The 19,487-nt window shown below is 39.2% G+C and overlaps 1 protein-coding gene across 2 annotated transcripts in view; it reads left to right on the forward strand.

Annotated features, from left to right (window-relative positions):
- epha8 (eph receptor A8) overlaps positions 1–19,487 on the forward strand; it is a 94,924-nt gene that overhangs the window by 24,030 nt on the left and 51,407 nt on the right. For both annotated transcript variants that reach the window (XM_026344592.1, XM_026344591.1), the window contains exons 3-4: positions 18,090–18,143; positions 18,421–18,564. In XM_026344592.1, the coding sequence (XP_026200377.1) occupies positions 18,090–18,143; positions 18,421–18,564 (198 nt within the window). The remainder of the gene's footprint in view (positions 1–18,089; positions 18,144–18,420; positions 18,565–19,487) is intronic.

A 19,487-nucleotide genomic window follows, 5' to 3' on the forward strand; every position in this document is an offset into this window, starting at 1 on the left:
AGCGGCCAGGAGGAACAGATGGATTGTCTTTCAAGTTCTGAGGAAAAAGCTGGAAGAATTGGATTAGAGATTTGAGCGAAGTGATGCCTTCTGTGTAAAATCAGCGTGAGAAGTGAATCTGCTCCATCCTAACAGATCCATGTTATAACATCTAGATTACATAAACTCAGCCTGTAGTGTTTCATTTAATTGGTTCAGTATACCCAAAATATTCACTCCGGATTTGATGAGAGATGTTTTTTTTCACCCAGAGCTCCTGCATATCAAATGTTTGAATGTAATTAGAGCCGGAGCTCAGCTTTAGTCATTTTAGCCAGGTTACATAAGGTATCTTGTGCTGAATGACAAGCACTTGGGGAAGGTGAAACAAACTGTATGATGTTTTGTACCAGCACATGTCCGCAGGGGAAAATGACTAATGAAGACTACTTCTTACGAAGACAATGTCTGAAATCACTCCCTTGACTATCCTCGGTGATTACCAAATGTTTTACGCCATAGCACCTCTTTCATTTTCGTTCTTTTGATTGCCTAGCTGGTTAGAAGCTAGAAAGCATGTTGCATCACTATGAGAACAAAGCTGTGGCCTAACTGTATAATTGCAACTTAGCTTAGGTATTTAGTGCTTATTTCTTTCACTTTAATATTTTAGGTAGTTTCAAAAAATGCGATATTCTCACATGTTAAACTAGTTAAAGGAATCTCTCAGGGCTCCTCAGTTGGTACTACAATTTTCTCCCTTTACATCAGTTATTTAAATTCCCTAAGTTCACCTTTACGTGGACAACACTGTCATCTACATTATTGAGCTAGTTTTCGTTCCATCATTGTCTTTCTTTATTTCTTTATAGTCATTCACAACCCATACATGTTTAATATAAGACAATAGTAAAGTGAAGTAAGTAAGTAAAACATATAAATAATATTTTAATAATGCTATAAATAATAAAACATATTAGGATTCAGTCTGCTCTCTTAGATTTAACAAGGCTTCTTAACAGACAGTAGTCCTTTGAACCAAATATCCTATTACAAATACCTGAGCACTTCTCAGCACACATCAATAAACCCCAAGAACCATCATAGTCACTAGATACACACAAATTACCACACCCACCATTGTTTAGCACTATACTAAATCCAGTCTGCTAATTCTTAGATATTCATATGAATTGGTTCCTGGTTGAATTCTCCTCCATCTGTCTCTTTAAACTCATTTCCATTGTGTTCCCCACAACTTTATCTCACTCAAGTTCTGTCAGCTCGCACCATTTGTGGTATCAAAGCCTCTCTCTGACTGGAACTTACTACAGAATGATCTGAGAAAGCACAGCCTTCATCTCTCTGAATTCATGTCACTCCCACGCTTTACGAATAAACGAAACACTACTTTTTGCATTAATATCACAGATTTTTACCATGTGCTTTTATTATTATTTACACTACTCGTTAGCACACATTCCTGTTATAAATACATATTTCTGTAATACATTATTTGTCATTTTGCAATACATCTTGTGTGTACATGTTTTATTTTTGTGTGTGTGTGTGTACAAAGTTATTAGCTACTGTCGTCCACGTGGGAGGCTTAATTGGATTGGAGAAGTAAGTGCCACTGTACACTAGGCATATTTTGAGCTTGACAATGATGCATTGAATTGAACTGAATTGAATTCACAATTACTCTTTAGCAAAACTATCACACCAGCAGCAGCACTTTAAAGCTTTCAGATTTTTAAACCACACTGACAGGAAACCAGAAATGTGAAGGTTTGAGCCGGTCCATTTGACTCACACACACTTAACAAATAATAATTCCAACTAGTTTAGAATTTAGAAAAATGTAGAAATATTCTGAACTGTATCATTGCTGATCGGTAGAAAGCATCAAAGGACCCAGTGGTTAAGGTGCATAACACATATCCACAATGTCCAAGGTTGGTCAAAATATAACAGACAAACTTAACAATTTACTGTAAAACTCAAGTTAGAAGAGCTAGAGAAAAAAAACATCTTTTTAATGCAAGATTACTTCAAGGTTACTTTGTGTTTCACTTGACTGTGTTTCCTTGTTAAGTACTTTACTTACTCCACTGACAGACAATAGAAAAGTATACTGTAATAATACTAATGCTTAGGCCTGAATAATTAAGCAACACATTAGTTTAATAGTGGCAACAGTTTGATGAAACAGTTTGAAAATCACACAAACCATTAAGTCCACAGGACTACCAGGCAAAGTCAGAGAATTTATTTTAAATTAAATTTCTAATTCAGACATTTTTAGAATAATTGTTGACGCTTGGGGCGAATTGATCACTCTGCAAACATAACACTGACGTATTATCATCTTTACCTTTATTTATAGAAATTTGTTTTCTTATTTTAACTTTATTTTGATCTCTCAATACAAATTGTCTTTTTCATTACTGATGCTGTTTTTATTAGGTAGTTGCTAATGATAAATAGTATTTGGTGCTAAAGGCAGGTAGCACTTAGAGGGACTATCAGAGCTTTTGCTGAAAATAGCTGCTACTTGGAAAGAAAATTGACATGGATGGGACAAATGAACCGACACTAAACAGGTTCCACAGGCCTGAGGGGAGCTGCAGAGTTGGTGATACATCTCTGTTGTTTTGTAACTGCTAGTGGCACGCTGTACAGAGCATATTTGTTTTAGTAAAATAACAACAGGCACAGCTTTATTTGGCTGAATTGAAAGAGAGAATCTCTTCACAGATGTATGAAGAGAAGGACTAATTACAGCGACTACAATCTATTTCAACCTTCACATGGTTAAAAAAGGCAGGTAGCATGAAACGTAGCATTCTATGAAGATCATTTCTAACGCGTACACTATTCCTACTGCAGACAGAGTGAGTAGGTGTGTGTAAGAGAGACACAGAAAGAAAAGCATTACAGGGACCCCACAGAATCTTTGATAAATGGATGTTTTGACAGTTTCTAACTCTCTCACACTCCCACCCTTCTACACTTCCACACACACAGCAAGCATGTAAGGTAATTTTTTGCCACCCTGACACTTTACAGTGTTATGAATGTGCCATGCAAGCAGCATCAGTTTTTCAGCTGTCCTCTGCTCCGGACAGCAGCAGCTCTTTGATGGTCTTAGATTGAGAAAATACAACTGCAGTGGTGGGGAAAGATTTCTATCACCTGACAATTATGTCACAAAAAGCTGCTATCATCTGGTGCTGAGAGAGGCTGTCTGATTCACAAAGCGACTGAGAAGTTTGGATTCTGCAATATCATATGAATCATACTGTTACATAACAAATACTTTAAACTTGGCTCTGCTGTTATCCTAGAGGTGCAATAATGTTATTTTCACATTGAGCTATTGTTCAGGAGGCGACGCACATGTCACTGTGAGCAAGTGAGTAAAGCAAAGGTGAGAGGGAGAGAGAGAGAGAGACATAGATAGAAAGGTTGCCCACAGGGAATACAAGAGGAATAAATGTCCAAGCTGGAGGAAGATGGATTAAAATTGTCAGTGTGTAGTTTCCTGAATGTGCAGTCATTTTCAAACAGAGGGACAGAGACAGTTCAGTTTGTTTTAGTGGCGGCCTGTAGAATTCAATTCATTTCATTCACACAGTAGAATGAAAATGACTTAAAACCATTAAAATAAGTAGACAAGTGTGTGTCATGTGCAGTTGGTATGAGCTGTAACCTTGATTATGTTAACTGTAACCTTATTTACAGCAGATTCAAAACTACACTAACACAATGAACAATACACCAGTACATTTCTTTATACTGCGGTAATATTACCTCTGACGCTCAGATTCTGTTATCTGAACTGACTGACAGCTTTGCATGGTTTGCAGAGAGGATAGACTGTTTCAGTATGCTTTGGTGTCTTCTACTAGCTCTTGTGGGCATTTGATGAGTGGTCATTTTAAATAGTGATAATTTATCATGTCTTGAGAAGGACTCATCGGTACCCTAAGATGACTGTATGCTTGAATTCAGGCACATTTGAAAGAATCAATATCAGCTGAATTAAAGCTGATCAAAATCTGCAGAATGCTGCATGAAAGTGTGAAAATAAAGAATATTGATGGAAAACTATTTGGGCTTACTGAGGGTTGACTCTGAGTTCAGACAACATTTGCTAAACTGACATTAGCAAATGTGAGTGTACAAAACGTTCAGCTGGCAGCATCTAATTTTTAGTCGCTGCTGAAGATGAATCAAGATTAAAATGACAAACGTCGCCTAACGGCAGGTTGGTGGATCTAGGCACAGAATCTGTGAGTTGCTGTTGGTTACAATGCTCTTTGTAGCCAGTGTCTGTACACAGCCAAAGGTGGTTTGTGAAGAACTGCACAGAATTATTCCACACTATCCCTAGTTTACACCAATCACTCTGTTCATTTCACATTGTAATTGTCTGCTACCTAACCCGCAAAACAAAAGCATAAATGTTCCATGACAAGTGTAGGGATTCAATTCTGTTCAATTCAATTCAACTCAACTCAACTCAACTCAACTCAACTCAACTCAACTCTACTCCATTCAATTCAATTCAACTCAATTCAATTCAATTCAATTCAACTCAACTCAACTCAACTCTATTCCATTCAATTCAATTCAATTCAACTCTATTCCATTCAATTCAATTCAACTCAACTCAATTCAACTCAATTCAACTCAACTCAACTCAACTCAACTCAACTCAACTCAACTCAACTCAACTCAACTCAATTCAACTCAACTCAACTCAACTCAACTCAACTCAACTCAACTCAACTCAACTCAATTCAATTCAATTCAACTCAACTCAACTCAACTCAACTCAACTCAATTCAATTCAATTCAATTCAATTCAACTCAACTCAACTCAACTCAACTCAATTCAATTCAATTTTATTTGCATAGTGCCAAATCACCACAGAAGTAATCTCAAGGTTTAAGATCTTACAAAATATAACTGTATAAAGAATTACAGTGGGATGGTTCCTCTTATCATCTTTCCAATTGAAATAAGCCAGATCAAAACACACTTCCTTTAAACAGCATAACAATGTTGTGCATTGACATGTGTCAGCCGGGCACAGCTTCTCTCGAACACACGCGATCTGCTACACTACTCTTATCTATGTCATTTTTAGCCTACAGTACCACTTCCCAGCCTTGACTGTTGTTTTCACTGGGCTCATTAGGCTGTGGTCTCGAATCCCCTCTGCATGTCCCTCTATTGCTGAATGCAGAACTAGGTATCATGAAGCTTTAATTTCCCTGGAATATTTCCCTTTGTGTTTCAGTTTTGGCTTTATGTTCTCTAAGCTTTGTAAATCATATAAAGCAGTTCAGGAACAGTGCTAGAATCTGCCACAGAGCTAAAACTTACTTTTACAGAAACAGGGAAGGACCGCTGGTTTATCCAGAGCCTGGTATATCTTAATCCTCTGTGTTGTAAATATCCTTTGTTCATTAAAGGGTACTAGAAGAGCTGCACTGGCACTGCTGAGTGTTTAAATGTATCTTGTGTACCTATTCCCCCACATACACTGCACTGTTGTATTGTTGTATTTAAACACATCATTATATCGTTGTTTTAAATATGCGCTAGTGGGCTCACTGCCAAATGCCAAAGTCAGAAAGTATTAAGATCATACTGTATAATTGGATTTGCCTTTATGCTGTCAGTAAGAAAACTATAGAATAATCTCAGTTGTGTCTTTTAATAGTCAGGTCCATAAATAACTGGACAAAGAAGGAGGGAAAACAACGCAGAGAGTAAAGGAAGTCCTTTTTACCACTGTTACTGCTGGATTAAAATGTTAAAATGGAAAATAGCTTAAGATTGTCAGCTTGCACATAGTTCAATCGATGGTGTGTGAGTGTGTGTGTGTGTGTGTTAGGTCTTTATTAACACCCTGACCTGTTCCTCTATAAAAGTCTCGTTTAGATGACATCATGACAGATCACGTCTTCGACTCAAGGGGCTTCTTTCCATCCAATTTATTCAGGCAGTGGTTAGGATGCCCATGGGCTGTCCCAGGAGCATCTCTCTCTCTCTCTCTCTCACACACACACACACACACACACACACACACACACACACACACACACTGTAACTTTGTCTTGGAGCTTGTCAGATAGGGCAGGAAGACTTCATTATCTTCCAGTCCGATCTATGTTTGCCATGACAGGTTCATCCACCGGCCACTCCACAATCGATACAGCTGACAGTACAGTGTGTGTGTGTGTGTGTGTGTTTGTGATGATTAACGTGAGCTGTGGAAGCCATGATGTGGATGAGCAAGTGATGAGCTGAAGTGTCAAAAGCCCACAGTCTGTTACCATTACTAACTATTTCTCCAAGTCCTTGTTATTGTCTCTTCCTCTCTCTCACACACACACACACACACACTGAGCATTTCTTTTTTTTTGCATATTGCTATGTGTACTATTTGACAGTGTTTTCCACGGCTGGTCCTTAAAGATGGGTTTTGTTTGCAGTCTGAACAGGTCGGTTGAGGACCTGCAGGTTCCCTGGTGTTAACGTCTGCAACTGCAAATGATTATAATAATAGAACTTTCTCACAGGAAGTCAAAGTATCTGACTGTTGGAATGTACATTATAACCTACAAATAACCTTTATCAGACCTTTACAGTCACATCCTGGTGCAAATGAACTCAGAGACAGATGTGGGATGCAACTTGTAGGATTTTGGCACCCTTTTATCTCTTTGTTCAATTTCCAGTTTTGTTTCTTAACTTCCAGTCAACACAAATCAGAAGCTGCAGCAGTGACTTGAAGTCTTTATGGTGAAAGAACCCTTCAGTGATGTGATGTTGTGCTGTATGCTAACACTGGTCTCACAATATACTGTTAAAACAATGAGGGTGCGTTGTCCCGCTCTATGAAAAATCTTTGGTCTGATCTGGGCTGGTATGTAACTTATATACTGTAATGTGATGTATACAAATACATCCATATGAAAAGTAATGAGTGTTATCTACATAGCAAAATAGAAAAAATGCCACAACTGACTTGTTTTATTTTACTGTATCGAGACAGAAACTAAGTTGAACAGCATCATTTATTTTGAAACAGTTGGCTGATCACTTAATAGTTGTACTAGTTATGAATTGTGAATTGTTAAAGCTTAATTTCAATTGAAACAAACAGATATCTGCATAATTTGTTACTTATTTCACTGAAATGTGTTTGGTTTAATTGATGACAGTGCTGAATGACCTTTTTGAATGAGAAGCCTATTTTCACAAGACTATGGCTGCTTTTCTGCTGCCATCAGCAGCAATGTTACGCAAGTTTGATTACACACTTCCTTAACACACCTTCAGCTAGTCTTTGAACTTCCTGTGCTGCCCTCTTGATGACTGTCCGCTGCGGTGTAATTGGCCATACAAGCTCCCGTGAGACGACCTTGTGGCCGACACAGCACAGCTGCTGCTGGCTGATGGTGTTGCTGATACACCTCTGCAGCTGCTCTGTGGAAGGAGCTCACTTAATAAAGACACCAGATGATGGAAAAGACTTGCTGCAGGTGTTGGATCACCTGGAGGGTCTCAGTGAGGCGTCTGTAAGGGCTGCAGATGAGTGTGTGTGTGTGTGCGCGAATGCCGGCAGGTTAGTAAACGTAGCCTCAATGTGGAGATGTCTTCATTTTAAAAGATCTCGTGCCAAAGCTTCCCGACGAGGAAGCTGACGCCTTTGTGATCCAGGCATCCTGATCAGCACTTCAGTCCTCAGAAGAAAAACTGCCCAGGTGTTTGAGTGAGAGGCTGGAGGCAGACAGACCACCTCAGCCCAGACTGGGTTTGACAGACAGCTCCATTCTGCTGTCAGCTATAACCAGTGCTGCAGAGATCTGTGTGGAATGAAATGATCCCTCGAAGCCTCGAATATGGAGCCATCTTCTTCTCTTATAGCTTTGTGGAGTGGTTTACAAAGGTGTGTTGTTTGTACAGGTTAGAGCTATTTGCTCTACTAGTAATTGTTTTTAGGGTTGTGGAGATGAAGCCAGCACACGATGAATGAGAGTCACAATGAGAAGGTTTATCGGTCTGTCACTGACACATTTAGACATTCACACCTACACTATTACTGTTAATCTGTTTTGTCAGTGGACTGTGAGAGGAAGGCAGAACAAGGCAGTCAAGATTTAAACCATACTACGACCTACTACATACTGTATATGTACTGTATATGGTACAGAGGGCCAGACTTTAAATTTCCTGGGCAGACACAAAGTCTTTTTATTTTGATTATGTACAGTAAAGACTTAATGAGAGTTAGTGTTGTCATCGTGACAATAATCATTAATGCTCAGTTTCAAAGTTTGGCAGAGTTTAGACACAAAGACAAGTGGGTTAGGGTTACACCCAGCAGGTAGTTCCTGCCCCAAAGAACCGTTACTTCCTGGAAATGAGAAAGTGCTGGTTATTCATGTTGTCTGTTGTTATTACTCAGTTTTTTTACTTTTCACAATGGACCTTCACATCATCATGATCAATTACATTAACAATCCTCAACTGCACATACTTCAGGGTCAGGATCAATTTACAAAACACTTTTTTGTAATTGTCATGCAAACAGTGTGACTGTTGTTTAAAATGTAATGCTACGCAGTGCTACCATCATAATTATATGCCACATTTTATGACATTGTAGTATAAGTGCTATTGAGCTGCTGCTAATAGAAAGTACTTAAGACATGACCCCAAATCTTTCTGTATCCACTTTTATGTATTTCTATTAGAGATGCCCAGACGATCACTATCAATGCCAATGTAGCATCTGTGTCAATCAGACCAGTATTTCAAAGGACTAATTGATAAAGAGTAATTAAGTTCATTTGAATCTGATCATTCCACCTGCTGGAGTCGCAGTGCTGCAGTCCCTCACCGCCGGGCTCAACAGTGCTGGATTCTGCTGCACACAATTTCACACAGGGAACTGTTTGTGAATGTGAAAAATAATTGAGACACAGCACCAAGTGACTGAGTGCACACAGAGAGGCTGTCAAAATGTGCTAACCTCCCACACTATTTATCATTAACAACTGACAGTGTACAAAACATTCTGTTTTCTAACTCGTATTACGTGTCGTAATGACACAGCTTGCTGGGTCCTTCAGCTGTCAAGTATTAATCGGAGAGTGAACTCCCTGTAGTTAGTGTCTGTACATAGCCAAAGATAGCTTGGTCCACTGTGTAACACTGCTGCACAACATCATATGAACTCAGTAATACTGTGTTCAGCTGGTGCAACAGGCTGCTGTTGAGGAAATTGGCCCAAACACTGGCACTGCTCACGAAAAGAAGTGTTTCTGATTATTGGTCACATTTGTTCTATTGAGCCATCATCTCCTAGCGTAGCAGGTAGATTAATATGAAAAAAAGAAAAATCTTTGAAATCGAAATCGAATAGGACATTTCCCAGCTGCTCCAGGCTCACAGTACTGGAGGCGTGGAGAGGTGAAGCGAGGCCATGAACAGACACTGATGTAAACACTGCCACTGTCGATATTTGGCCCTAAAGCCTCCATGACAACAACAGACGCCACTCTTTAGAGATTTTATTGAAATGGCAGAAAAAAACTATTCATTTTAACCCTCCTTGTGAGGATGTTTTCATCTTTTTCCACGTGCACACACACACACACACACACACACACACACACACTGTCCTGTAAAAATTGCATCCCAGAATAGATAGCAATTACACCCTCTCCCCCACTGATCCCAGACCAGTGCAATTAACACTCCTATTTCAGAAAGGTTATCGCTGTCAAAGAGCCCACAGACAGACATCTGCACACACACATTAACACACAAACACACACACACAGAAGCAAAGTTATTAAGTCTGTCCTGGTTTTGTGGCTGATAGTATGAGAGGCAGAAAGGTGTTAGGCAGAACCTGATATTTCCGTTGAGTTAATATGCAGACCTGTTACTTCACATAGAGCTCAGCATTAAGCCTGAAAATGCCACCAGCAAACACACACGCTCTCTTACTCACACACGCATTTTGTGTTACACAGCCAACACACCCCACCGACACTATCTTCATCATCCTCTTTCTATCCCTCCGTCTCTGTCATTCTCTGTCTGTGTTGAGCTCTGAGGAAACCTCCGTCAAACAAACTAATCTGAAATGAGATCTTTCAGAGAAGACACCATTCTTGGGCTTTGTCTTGTCTTTCTTTCCTTGAATGCCTGTTCTTCCAAACATTTGTGTGTTTGCATGATTTAGAGAATGAGAGAGGGGTAGTAGTAACGGATTACAAGTCTTCTGATCATGTGCTGCTGTATACTAGTTAGAGTAAAAAAGGAGATTACAACTTAATAAAGTGAGTCTGAAAAACAAAAAGACTAGTGTGATCACGGTGCACTTACTGTCTCCAGCAGGGGATGGAATGTGTTTTCCGATGAGCCCTGCAACTGTTGACATCATCTGTAGGTAAAGGCTGTAAAATACAATTTGTACAAGCTGCTAAAAACAACTAACAACAGTGATGTATTACTGTCTAGTGCCTGCACTAAATACAGACGTGGTGGTCACTGAAATAACTTGACACTGACAAAATCAATTAAAAATCCAAATTTACTAAAAATGTACTCATTGCTTTTGAACTCTCAATGAGACGTCTGCACCTGTCAACAGGTGTTTCAGCCCACTTCTCACGAGCAAACTGATCCAGCTGTCTCAGGTTTGAAGGGTGCCTCCTCCAGACGTCCAGCTCCTTCCACAGATGTTCAATGTGATTTAGATCTGGACTCTTAGAAGGCCACTTCAGAATAGTCCAATGATTTGTTCTTAACCATTTTTAGGTGATTTCCTGTTGGAGGAATTATACTGTATTGTATTTTATCTCAAAGAATATTTTTATTTTAGATGGAAGAATATGTTCAACCCCAAATTAAACTATCCAAAGCCTTCTAAACATTTAATAACACATAGCAGCATGGCAGAAACCTTTATTTTATTATTTATATATCATTGTTAAATTAATATAAAAGCTGAAAAGCATTTATCAAGTTTCATACAGTCAAGCATCACTCATCACTGTATATTAAAATGTATGTACTAAAAGTTCCAAAGACAACAGCTGCCACATCTTCAGCTCTGTCCTGTCAGGACAAAGGTGGTTTGCTAACTTCATTCGTGCACATTTTGAAAGGTAATATGTTAGATTGGTTATTCCCATGTATACAACACTAAATGTGCCACTTCTTCATGATAATACTGATGGTTTAGTAAGAGGTTTCTATAGGATGAGATGAAGGTACAAGGTACATTAGGGTGCAGTCTAACCTGTGGGCCACTGGTCTTTTTTATGTTCCATTAAAAAGTGGGTGAATTCAACAGCACTTTGTTTGTTCGTGTGGTCTGGAAGTCTCTGAAGAAATCTTGTCAGAAATGCAACTTGACCAGAATGTGAAATTTGAGCAGGGAATATTTCCCATTAGCACACCAGACTCCCTTTAAGACTCTATGCGTTTCTAGGCCCAGCTGCCTCCAGCTTCTTCAGAAACAACAATGATGAATGGAGCCTTAAACAGGCAACTCCCTTTCTATTGTCCCTCACAGCAGCAGCACATAATCATCTGTCTTTTCAACCAGTTTTCTCTCTATATTTGTTAATCAATCTTTCATTCTCTCTTTCATCTGTTTTGGCATCCGTTCTCTTTCATATCGTACGTTCTGAATAGACTCGTATCGATTTCATGCTGCAGGGCGTCAGGCTCGTATGAGAATAGGCACAAGGTTTAGATGCCCGCTTTGGAGGCTGCTGCATTAACAAACACTTTTATTCCGCTTAACAACAGCTTTTCTGATCCTCAGACAACTCAGATAGCGACTTCTTTGTTTAAGTTCAAGCGCTAAATGAACCGAGTAAAACTAAACAAAAACAGACTGGGAGACTGGAGAATCAGAGAAACTGAGGAACGTGGATCGTTCAAGTAATAATAGCCTCAAAGAGTTAGAAGAAGCTGAGCTGTGGAAAGACAATTAGCAACAAATGAGAGAAGAGGCTATCACCAGGCTGGAGTACACAGCTTTTGTGTTTGTGCTTTATGTAATGAAGACAGTGGTGGAATCAGTCATGATATCATTTCACTTTGGGCATTCTGGGTGTTCAGTCGAATGAGGTATCATCAAAGGGTCACGTTTAGCACACTGAGGTTATCGTCCACTCTGTCTTATCACTGATCTTTCCTGATTTGTCTTACTACAGAGCAGTGCATAATGAAGACATAGAAGAAGAGAAGCAAAAGACAAAATCAAATCATAGGATGAGAGAGGTAAAACAGGCATATGCAATAAGAATAAAGGACCTTCACATCAATGATACATCTGTACCTACTTGAGTCCTTCACACTCTGTTAACTTTGTTGCACCTACAGGGGCAGGACAACTCAGAGATAGCACCTGAATGTGGGCTACTTATTGCAGAGATGGGACTCTGCTGGTTCGCTTGATAAACGTAGATCTACAGTAGCTCAAACATCATCATTATAGTGTGGCTACACATAAATTGACACTAGATATGAGCCCATATCATAATATACAGGTATGGCCCAAATGCTATAAGAACATATTTGGGCTATCAATAACAATTGAAATGAATATTTAAATGCATTTAGATCACAGCACCTCATAAATCATATATAGTTGGATGACTTTTCTTGATCAGACCCTCAAACACTGGGGGTTGGTAAGTAAGTAATGAAGCTGAAATCAGTTGCATTCTGCATTTTTTCTGAGAATCTTTATAAAACAGGGTTTGTCATCAGTCAAGTCCGATTGGATTGGTTAAAAGGTGAGTTTCACTTAGAAACCTTGAAGAGGGATATATCTGCACTGCTGCCCAACTGCTCAATGAGTGTGAGTCACAAAAGCCTCAGACAACACCTCTCCACTTACTCATAATTTCCAAAAAGTACTATGTTGCGTTGATAATTAGCATTTCTGATGATTAATAATTCATTAGACTAGGATACTACATTAGCAGTCTCCATGTAGAGGACATAGCTGCAGAATTAGGGGATAAAAGTGCACTCTATTTGAAGAACTAGTGTCCCCACTGTCACCATCTATCTCAGTGTTTATTTTGAAAAATTAACAGTTTCACAAAAGTCATGACAATAAGTCCTGTTTAGATGTTTACTGTTCCAGACATTTAATATTCATACGCTGTGTACCTGCAGCCTATTTGTGTTTGTGATTTCTGCTGTGTGCACATGTTAATGCATTTGTGTCTGTGTGTGAGAGGAAACACTTTTGATCTCTGTCTGCCACGTTTGATTTCTCCTGATGAGAGATCCGATGAGTTGAGAGGCAGGAAACAGATGTGTAATTTACAGCCAATTAATTTCTCACTCTGTCATTCTCTCTCTCTCTCTCTGTCTGACACACACACATATCCGTGCTCTCCCACTCTGTGTTCAGTCAGCCGCCCTGTGAAGCGCTGCATTCCTGTTGTCGTCACCATAGGAAACTTTCTTATCGCTCTCAGAAGATAAACATGCCCCGCTGAATCTCTCAGGCTTCTCCTCTTCTTCTTCTTCTTTCCCCTTTTCTTCTTGTCTGTCTGTTAGAGACGAGCAGAAAAGATTTTCATTATTCTCACGACTAAACAACAACTATTCCGCTCCAATCTCACCCTGCTTGGATTACAGCTCCCAGAATCCCTGAATCTGTCTTCAGCTCATGTGATTTTTCACTCATGGAGAAAATTACAAGTGGCTAAATCTGTGATTTCCCAAGAAAAACCAAAATAAAAAAATAAAAAAGGAGGGAGGTTGGGAGCACAGCACAAGCACACAAGTCAGGAATAATGAGAGAGATAGACCCCACTAATTACTCAGGGTCTTTGCAAGTTCAAGGACGGTTTCAATTTAGCTGATAAAGATGAGAGCATGAGGAAGAGAGGGAAGGGTGAGATGGGTGAGACTTCCTACATCTTAATTATCCCAGTGGTGTTTGCCTTGTGGGGCCTTGGGGAGTGAGTGTTAGAGTAAGTAATTGGGGGTTGGGGTTGGAGGGCGTCCGTGGAAAACCCAGTTGCCGTATCCGAGGCAGAGCTCGAGCTGGGCGCGTGACACCTTTCAATGAACCCCCCCCCACTCACCAAGTCGAGCAGGATCAGTGCTCTAAACACACGTGCATGTTGTCATTTGTTCATGCATTAAGATGAGCTTGTTCATGACACCTGCAAAACAATCACTGTTGAAGGTCGACATTTCTCATGACCATGATTCAAGGGAGCATCACTTTTGGCTCTGGTCAATACCAATTTCCAAATGCCTGCAGCACCTTCACCTGTAATCCTCACTGCAGCTCATCTGAAGAGGGAGATTGGGAGAATTGCCTTTGTCTTGGCAGAAGAAAGGAAGCAGTCTGGCAGTGAGAGGCTCACTTGTTCCGTTTGTGTTTTGAGATCTCTCTTTTTCATGAGTGTGTGTGTGTGTGTGTGTTGTGTGTTTAAATCCAGTTCCATTGTGTCTTTCTGTTCTATATTAACAAACAAAGCTGCCCTTAGCTGTAAGGGGCACCTCTCCTCTCACTTCATCAAAAACACAATTAAATTCACTTTCTCAAAGAGGCACATGGGTGATTTAGTACTCACACTGAGGAATTCATTAGGATGGAAACATTCTGTTATGTATCATGCACAACACAATTTATTAAGTCTATTTCATTTGCATGTTACTTTTGAATTAATACGTTAGTTTTCTACCTTTAAAAGCTTTTCAGTTTTTAGATTTTTCCACTTTTTTTGTGCAAATTAAACATGTGCATAGAAACATGCATGCAGAAACCCACTTTCAATAAATGATATCCTGCAGCATTATTTTAATCCACTGAATGATCTCTTCTTGCACCTGCAAATGCCTAGCTTGAACAGAAGTAGAGGAGGAATAAAGCCGCTCTCCAAAAATCCCATTGCCTTGCTATATGGGTTAAGCTGAGCTCTTGGCATGAACTTTTGACACCCTGCAATTGAGCCTCGCTGTTACCATGAATAAACCTGTTTATGAAACATCCTTATTTCCTGTATGACTGAGCTGTGGCGGGTAAGGCTGCTTCTAATGCAGGTGCTCCAAAGAATGATGTGTGTTTTTTTTTTCCACTCACCTCAAATGTACCATTTAACAGTGCAACTGGATTTGCACTGACAACAAAAACTGTAAGTAGAAAGTGCAGAGTTTGATACATTCTCATATGTTAGCACCTCATGACTATTCATCATAACAACATTTGACTTACTGTTTCCCCTGTAGAAACTAAAGAAACAGCACTAATAACCACAGGTTATTAGTCAAGGAGCCTCCTACTATTAAAATCTGCCATGCTAGCAGCTCCACAAGGATGCACCTAGGCACAGTACTACTATTAGCTGTACGGTCTGATAATGTAATGTCAGAATGATTGATGACAAAAAAAAGTGGAGAAATCACCATTGTTGTTAATTACTCCTGAGGGGAACATCAAAGTCCTTTCCAAGCATATTTTTGTTTCCATTTTCACAGAAACACAGTTGCCAAGACACCGCGATATTACTACACATTTAATGTAACAATTCGCTCACTCTTTAGCCTTCAGATGAATAAAGAAAACCATTAACGCTATATATTAATGACACTAACAATCAATAGTGTACTGTAATAACGGGAGTGCAGCCATTATTACCATAAATATTTCAACCAAAACTGTGATAAATGGACAAGATCCAGTGTTCTTTTACAAAAAGGATCCCGTATTGGGGCTCTTTTCATGACAAATCCTTTACTAGTTCACATTAAAGATGTCCTGAGCTGATTTGTCTATTTTAAAGAACTTGTAAAAACACAATCCTTTTTTTTTTCCTTAATCCAAATGTGTTAGTTCCATCTCAGCCTGTTCATGTTGCAGGTTGCTTTCATTCTTAGTATGTTTTTTTGATCTTAGATGCACAAGTTGTTGTCAATAACAAATGTACAAATCGTTCAGCAGCTTCATATTTTTAGTCAGAGCTCACTGTTACAATTCTACCCTGTCTCCCAGAAATTACATTCATACACAACTGAACTACATACGTGATTCAGTATTTGAAGCAAACGTAATGATAGCATGGTTGTGTTGTAGAACAACATATTTTTTGATTCAGTGAAGTGCTTTGCTAAAGGAAAGTCAGTCACATGGTAAACATGTACTGTGCTGCACTGTGAAATTGCAGACCTGAGTGTAACTTCCACTTCAGTGTGTGATTAAGTTTGGACAATAAAAGCTCTCAGTTAAGGAAGATCATAGAAAGGTTGTGCTTTTGTTTAAAGTATAATAACCCATTGTGTGTAACTGGGTACAGTTCATTTTCCTCTTTTTAACCAGACCAGTCTCTCTCTAACCCTCTCAATAACATTATTTTATATCACTGGAATCAACCAAACTCAATGTTGCTTTACAAGATCGGATATTCTGGCGGATAGGAAAAGTGAAAAAAACAAACTGTAAGATTATTATTATATTGACTATATTATATTGTTCAATGTACAGTATATATATCAATTGTTAAGTTTGTTGCCTTTACTGGTTACTGGTCAAAGACTGTTTACACTGCTGTACAGCTGCAAGTGAACAAGTGAAACTGAGTGTTTCTGTAGTTCTGGTGTCAAACTCGAGATGTGTTTCCCTTAGCTACTAAAAGAGTGAGAAAAAGTAAGTGAACTTGTTGCAATTTCTTAATTTTCTGCACCAATTGGTCATGAAATGAGATTTGATCTTCATAAAATTCACAAATATCTCCAAATGCAATATTTCGAAGCTGATAAAACATCTATTGCAATCTCTTTTTTGTAAGGCATCATTCACATCTGTTGCTTGTGAATAGTACATTGACACATTTATAGGTCAAGATGGCTTTAAACCACACCTCCATTTTTATTTCACATTTCATTGATTAGACTGCAGGTTTGTTAACACCTCACTCCAGTTGGTTTTTAGTGACATTACGTGTTTCAGTGTTTCACTTACTTTTTCCACCATGATGTTGTATGTTTAGTGGGCAAAATGTTCACGACTTGACAGATTGTGACTTTTGTCATTTGCTGAGGTGTGTCAGATTACATTAAGTAGGATACAGTCATTACTTTAATGTGTCAGATACATACTGTAGGTTTCCATTTGTTTACATTGGTGCCATCTGTGAATATTGGACAAAAGAAATGAAATCACTGGTACATTGAGTGGATCAGGAGTCTGTACCTGAGAGAGAGATTATTTTGTTGAACACAACAAAAGTGTCCTTGTGTGCATACTGTGCCAAGTGATGCATTCAAATAAATGTGGGTTTTGAGTTTAATCTTCCTGTGTATACTATTACATCTGGCAATTTTGTGGGCACCCATAGACAGAGGTGTTTGGAAGTGCAGCTTATTTCTCCTCACAACGTGCACAGAGCAGCAGCAGAACAGTCTGTTTCCTGTGATTGAGTTTCCTCCAGTGCTGGATGTACAGTGGTAGTTCCAAGGAGGTGTAAATCGCATTAACACGTTTAGAAATACCAACACGTTTCACTTACTGTCGTCCTCCTCGTAATTCTATTATTGGCCGCCTGCGGCATTCAGTAAACAATGCAAATCTAATCGCATACATGAGGAGAATCTCATTAAAGGGAAATGTGTCCCGTCGGAATTGCATTAAGTGAACGTGCTGAAATGTAGAACACATGATTGCATGTGGTAACCGTTGCTCGCCAGGACGATGGAGTGGAACACATCAGCATGTTTAACACCGATGTAAAGCCACACACTGTAGATGACGAGGTTTGAAATCACCACCAGTTGTCTGGAAAACCATACTGTTTGTATTCTGAGATATCCAATTATACCACATCATACAGCTGCCACACTAAGATGATGCCACCTGTGTGATACTAGCCTTAAATGTTTCATTTGAAGTCAAAGCTAATAATCTTCTAATGAGGTTTAGGGAGACACACAGGCACAGATGATCTGGTTAATATAGCTAGCAGCTCAGTGATCTCCTGTTTACTGTATGAACATGTGACTGACTCCCTCTCTCTCTTTCTATGCACAGTGGGATGCAATTAATGAGATGGACGAGTACTTCAGTCCCATCCACACATACCAGGTGTGTAACTACATGTTTTTGTTTATGCTTTTATTTATTTTCTTGTTTTCGTCATTTACTATTATGTATTTATAATATATAAAACAAATGTCTCAGCATTCTTCTATCACGGATAACACAAATATAATTGTATTATCACAATTTCAATTAAGCAGCCAACCAAAGGATTTTGAAGAAATAACTAGCCCCACAGAGCACATCTTTAATAATTATAATGTTTGCTTTATTGACCTTGCTGCTGCTACAGTTGCTGATTCTAACACTTACTCTGAATCAGGTCTGTAATGTGATGAGCCCCAGTCAGAACAACTGGCTCAGGACAGGCTGGATCCCCCGAGAGGGAGCCAGGAGGATCTACATTGAGGTCAAGTTCACTCTGCGAGACTGTAACAGCATGCCTGGAGTACTGGGCACCTGCAAGGTAACACTCAGACAGAAACGAGAGGCTGGGGAAGGGAGAGCATGAGCGAAGGAATTTAGCCATATAATGTGTTTGTGTCTGGTAAATACAGTAACTCTGGCTCTCACAGAACTTCCAGTATACACTACACGCGGTACAATGTAGAAAAACTACATAGTTAGCACCATCCAAAAACCGGGGACACTGAGAACCTGTAGCAGCTCGGACACTGAGTTGTGAGTTGATTTGAATGTCTGAAGTGTTACTGGATGACCCGAGAGGGAGCCAGGAGGAGCTACATTAAGGTGAAGTTCTCCCTGCGAGAGTGTAACAGCATAGACCTGATGAATCTTTCTAGGACTGTGGCAATGTCGACATGTAAATGACAAGAAAATGGAAAATAAGCAGTTGAGTTTGAGTGTAACTGATAGACAAAGAAAGATTTTTTATTTTAGTTATTTTTCTAACAGTAATAGTGTCCATGCACATGTCAGGTGTATAAACTACAATGTCAGCACTTGCAGGAAACATTGACCCATAACGTACAGTAGATGCAATCCCTGGATTTGCTATGAGACATGTAGAGTCCGCTAAACTACTATAAACTGCTGCACACAAAAGAGTGGAAATATTCTATATATTATTATTAGGGTACTGACGTTACCTTTTAACTAAAAATGTCCTTTATTGCACGTTCAATATCTTTTTACACATAATGGAGCCCTAATTGGACCACTAGTAACTGCTACACACAGGGAGATCATTCTTGGGATTTTAAGTTTCAATACTGAAAAAATTCAAATCAAAATTATGTTTAATTTGAACCAGACTCAGTAATTAAATTAAGCAATGTACCGTAGTTAGGTTATTTTTGCATAGTGGCTATAAGTGCTTTAGTATGAGCACTTAAGGTCATGTTTGAGCTCTTCCACGGTGCACGCTGT

Source organism: Anabas testudineus, chromosome 5, assembly GCF_900324465.2.
Source record: "Anabas testudineus chromosome 5, fAnaTes1.2, whole genome shotgun sequence".
Classification (NCBI taxonomy): domain Eukaryota; kingdom Metazoa; phylum Chordata; class Actinopteri; order Anabantiformes; family Anabantidae; genus Anabas; species Anabas testudineus.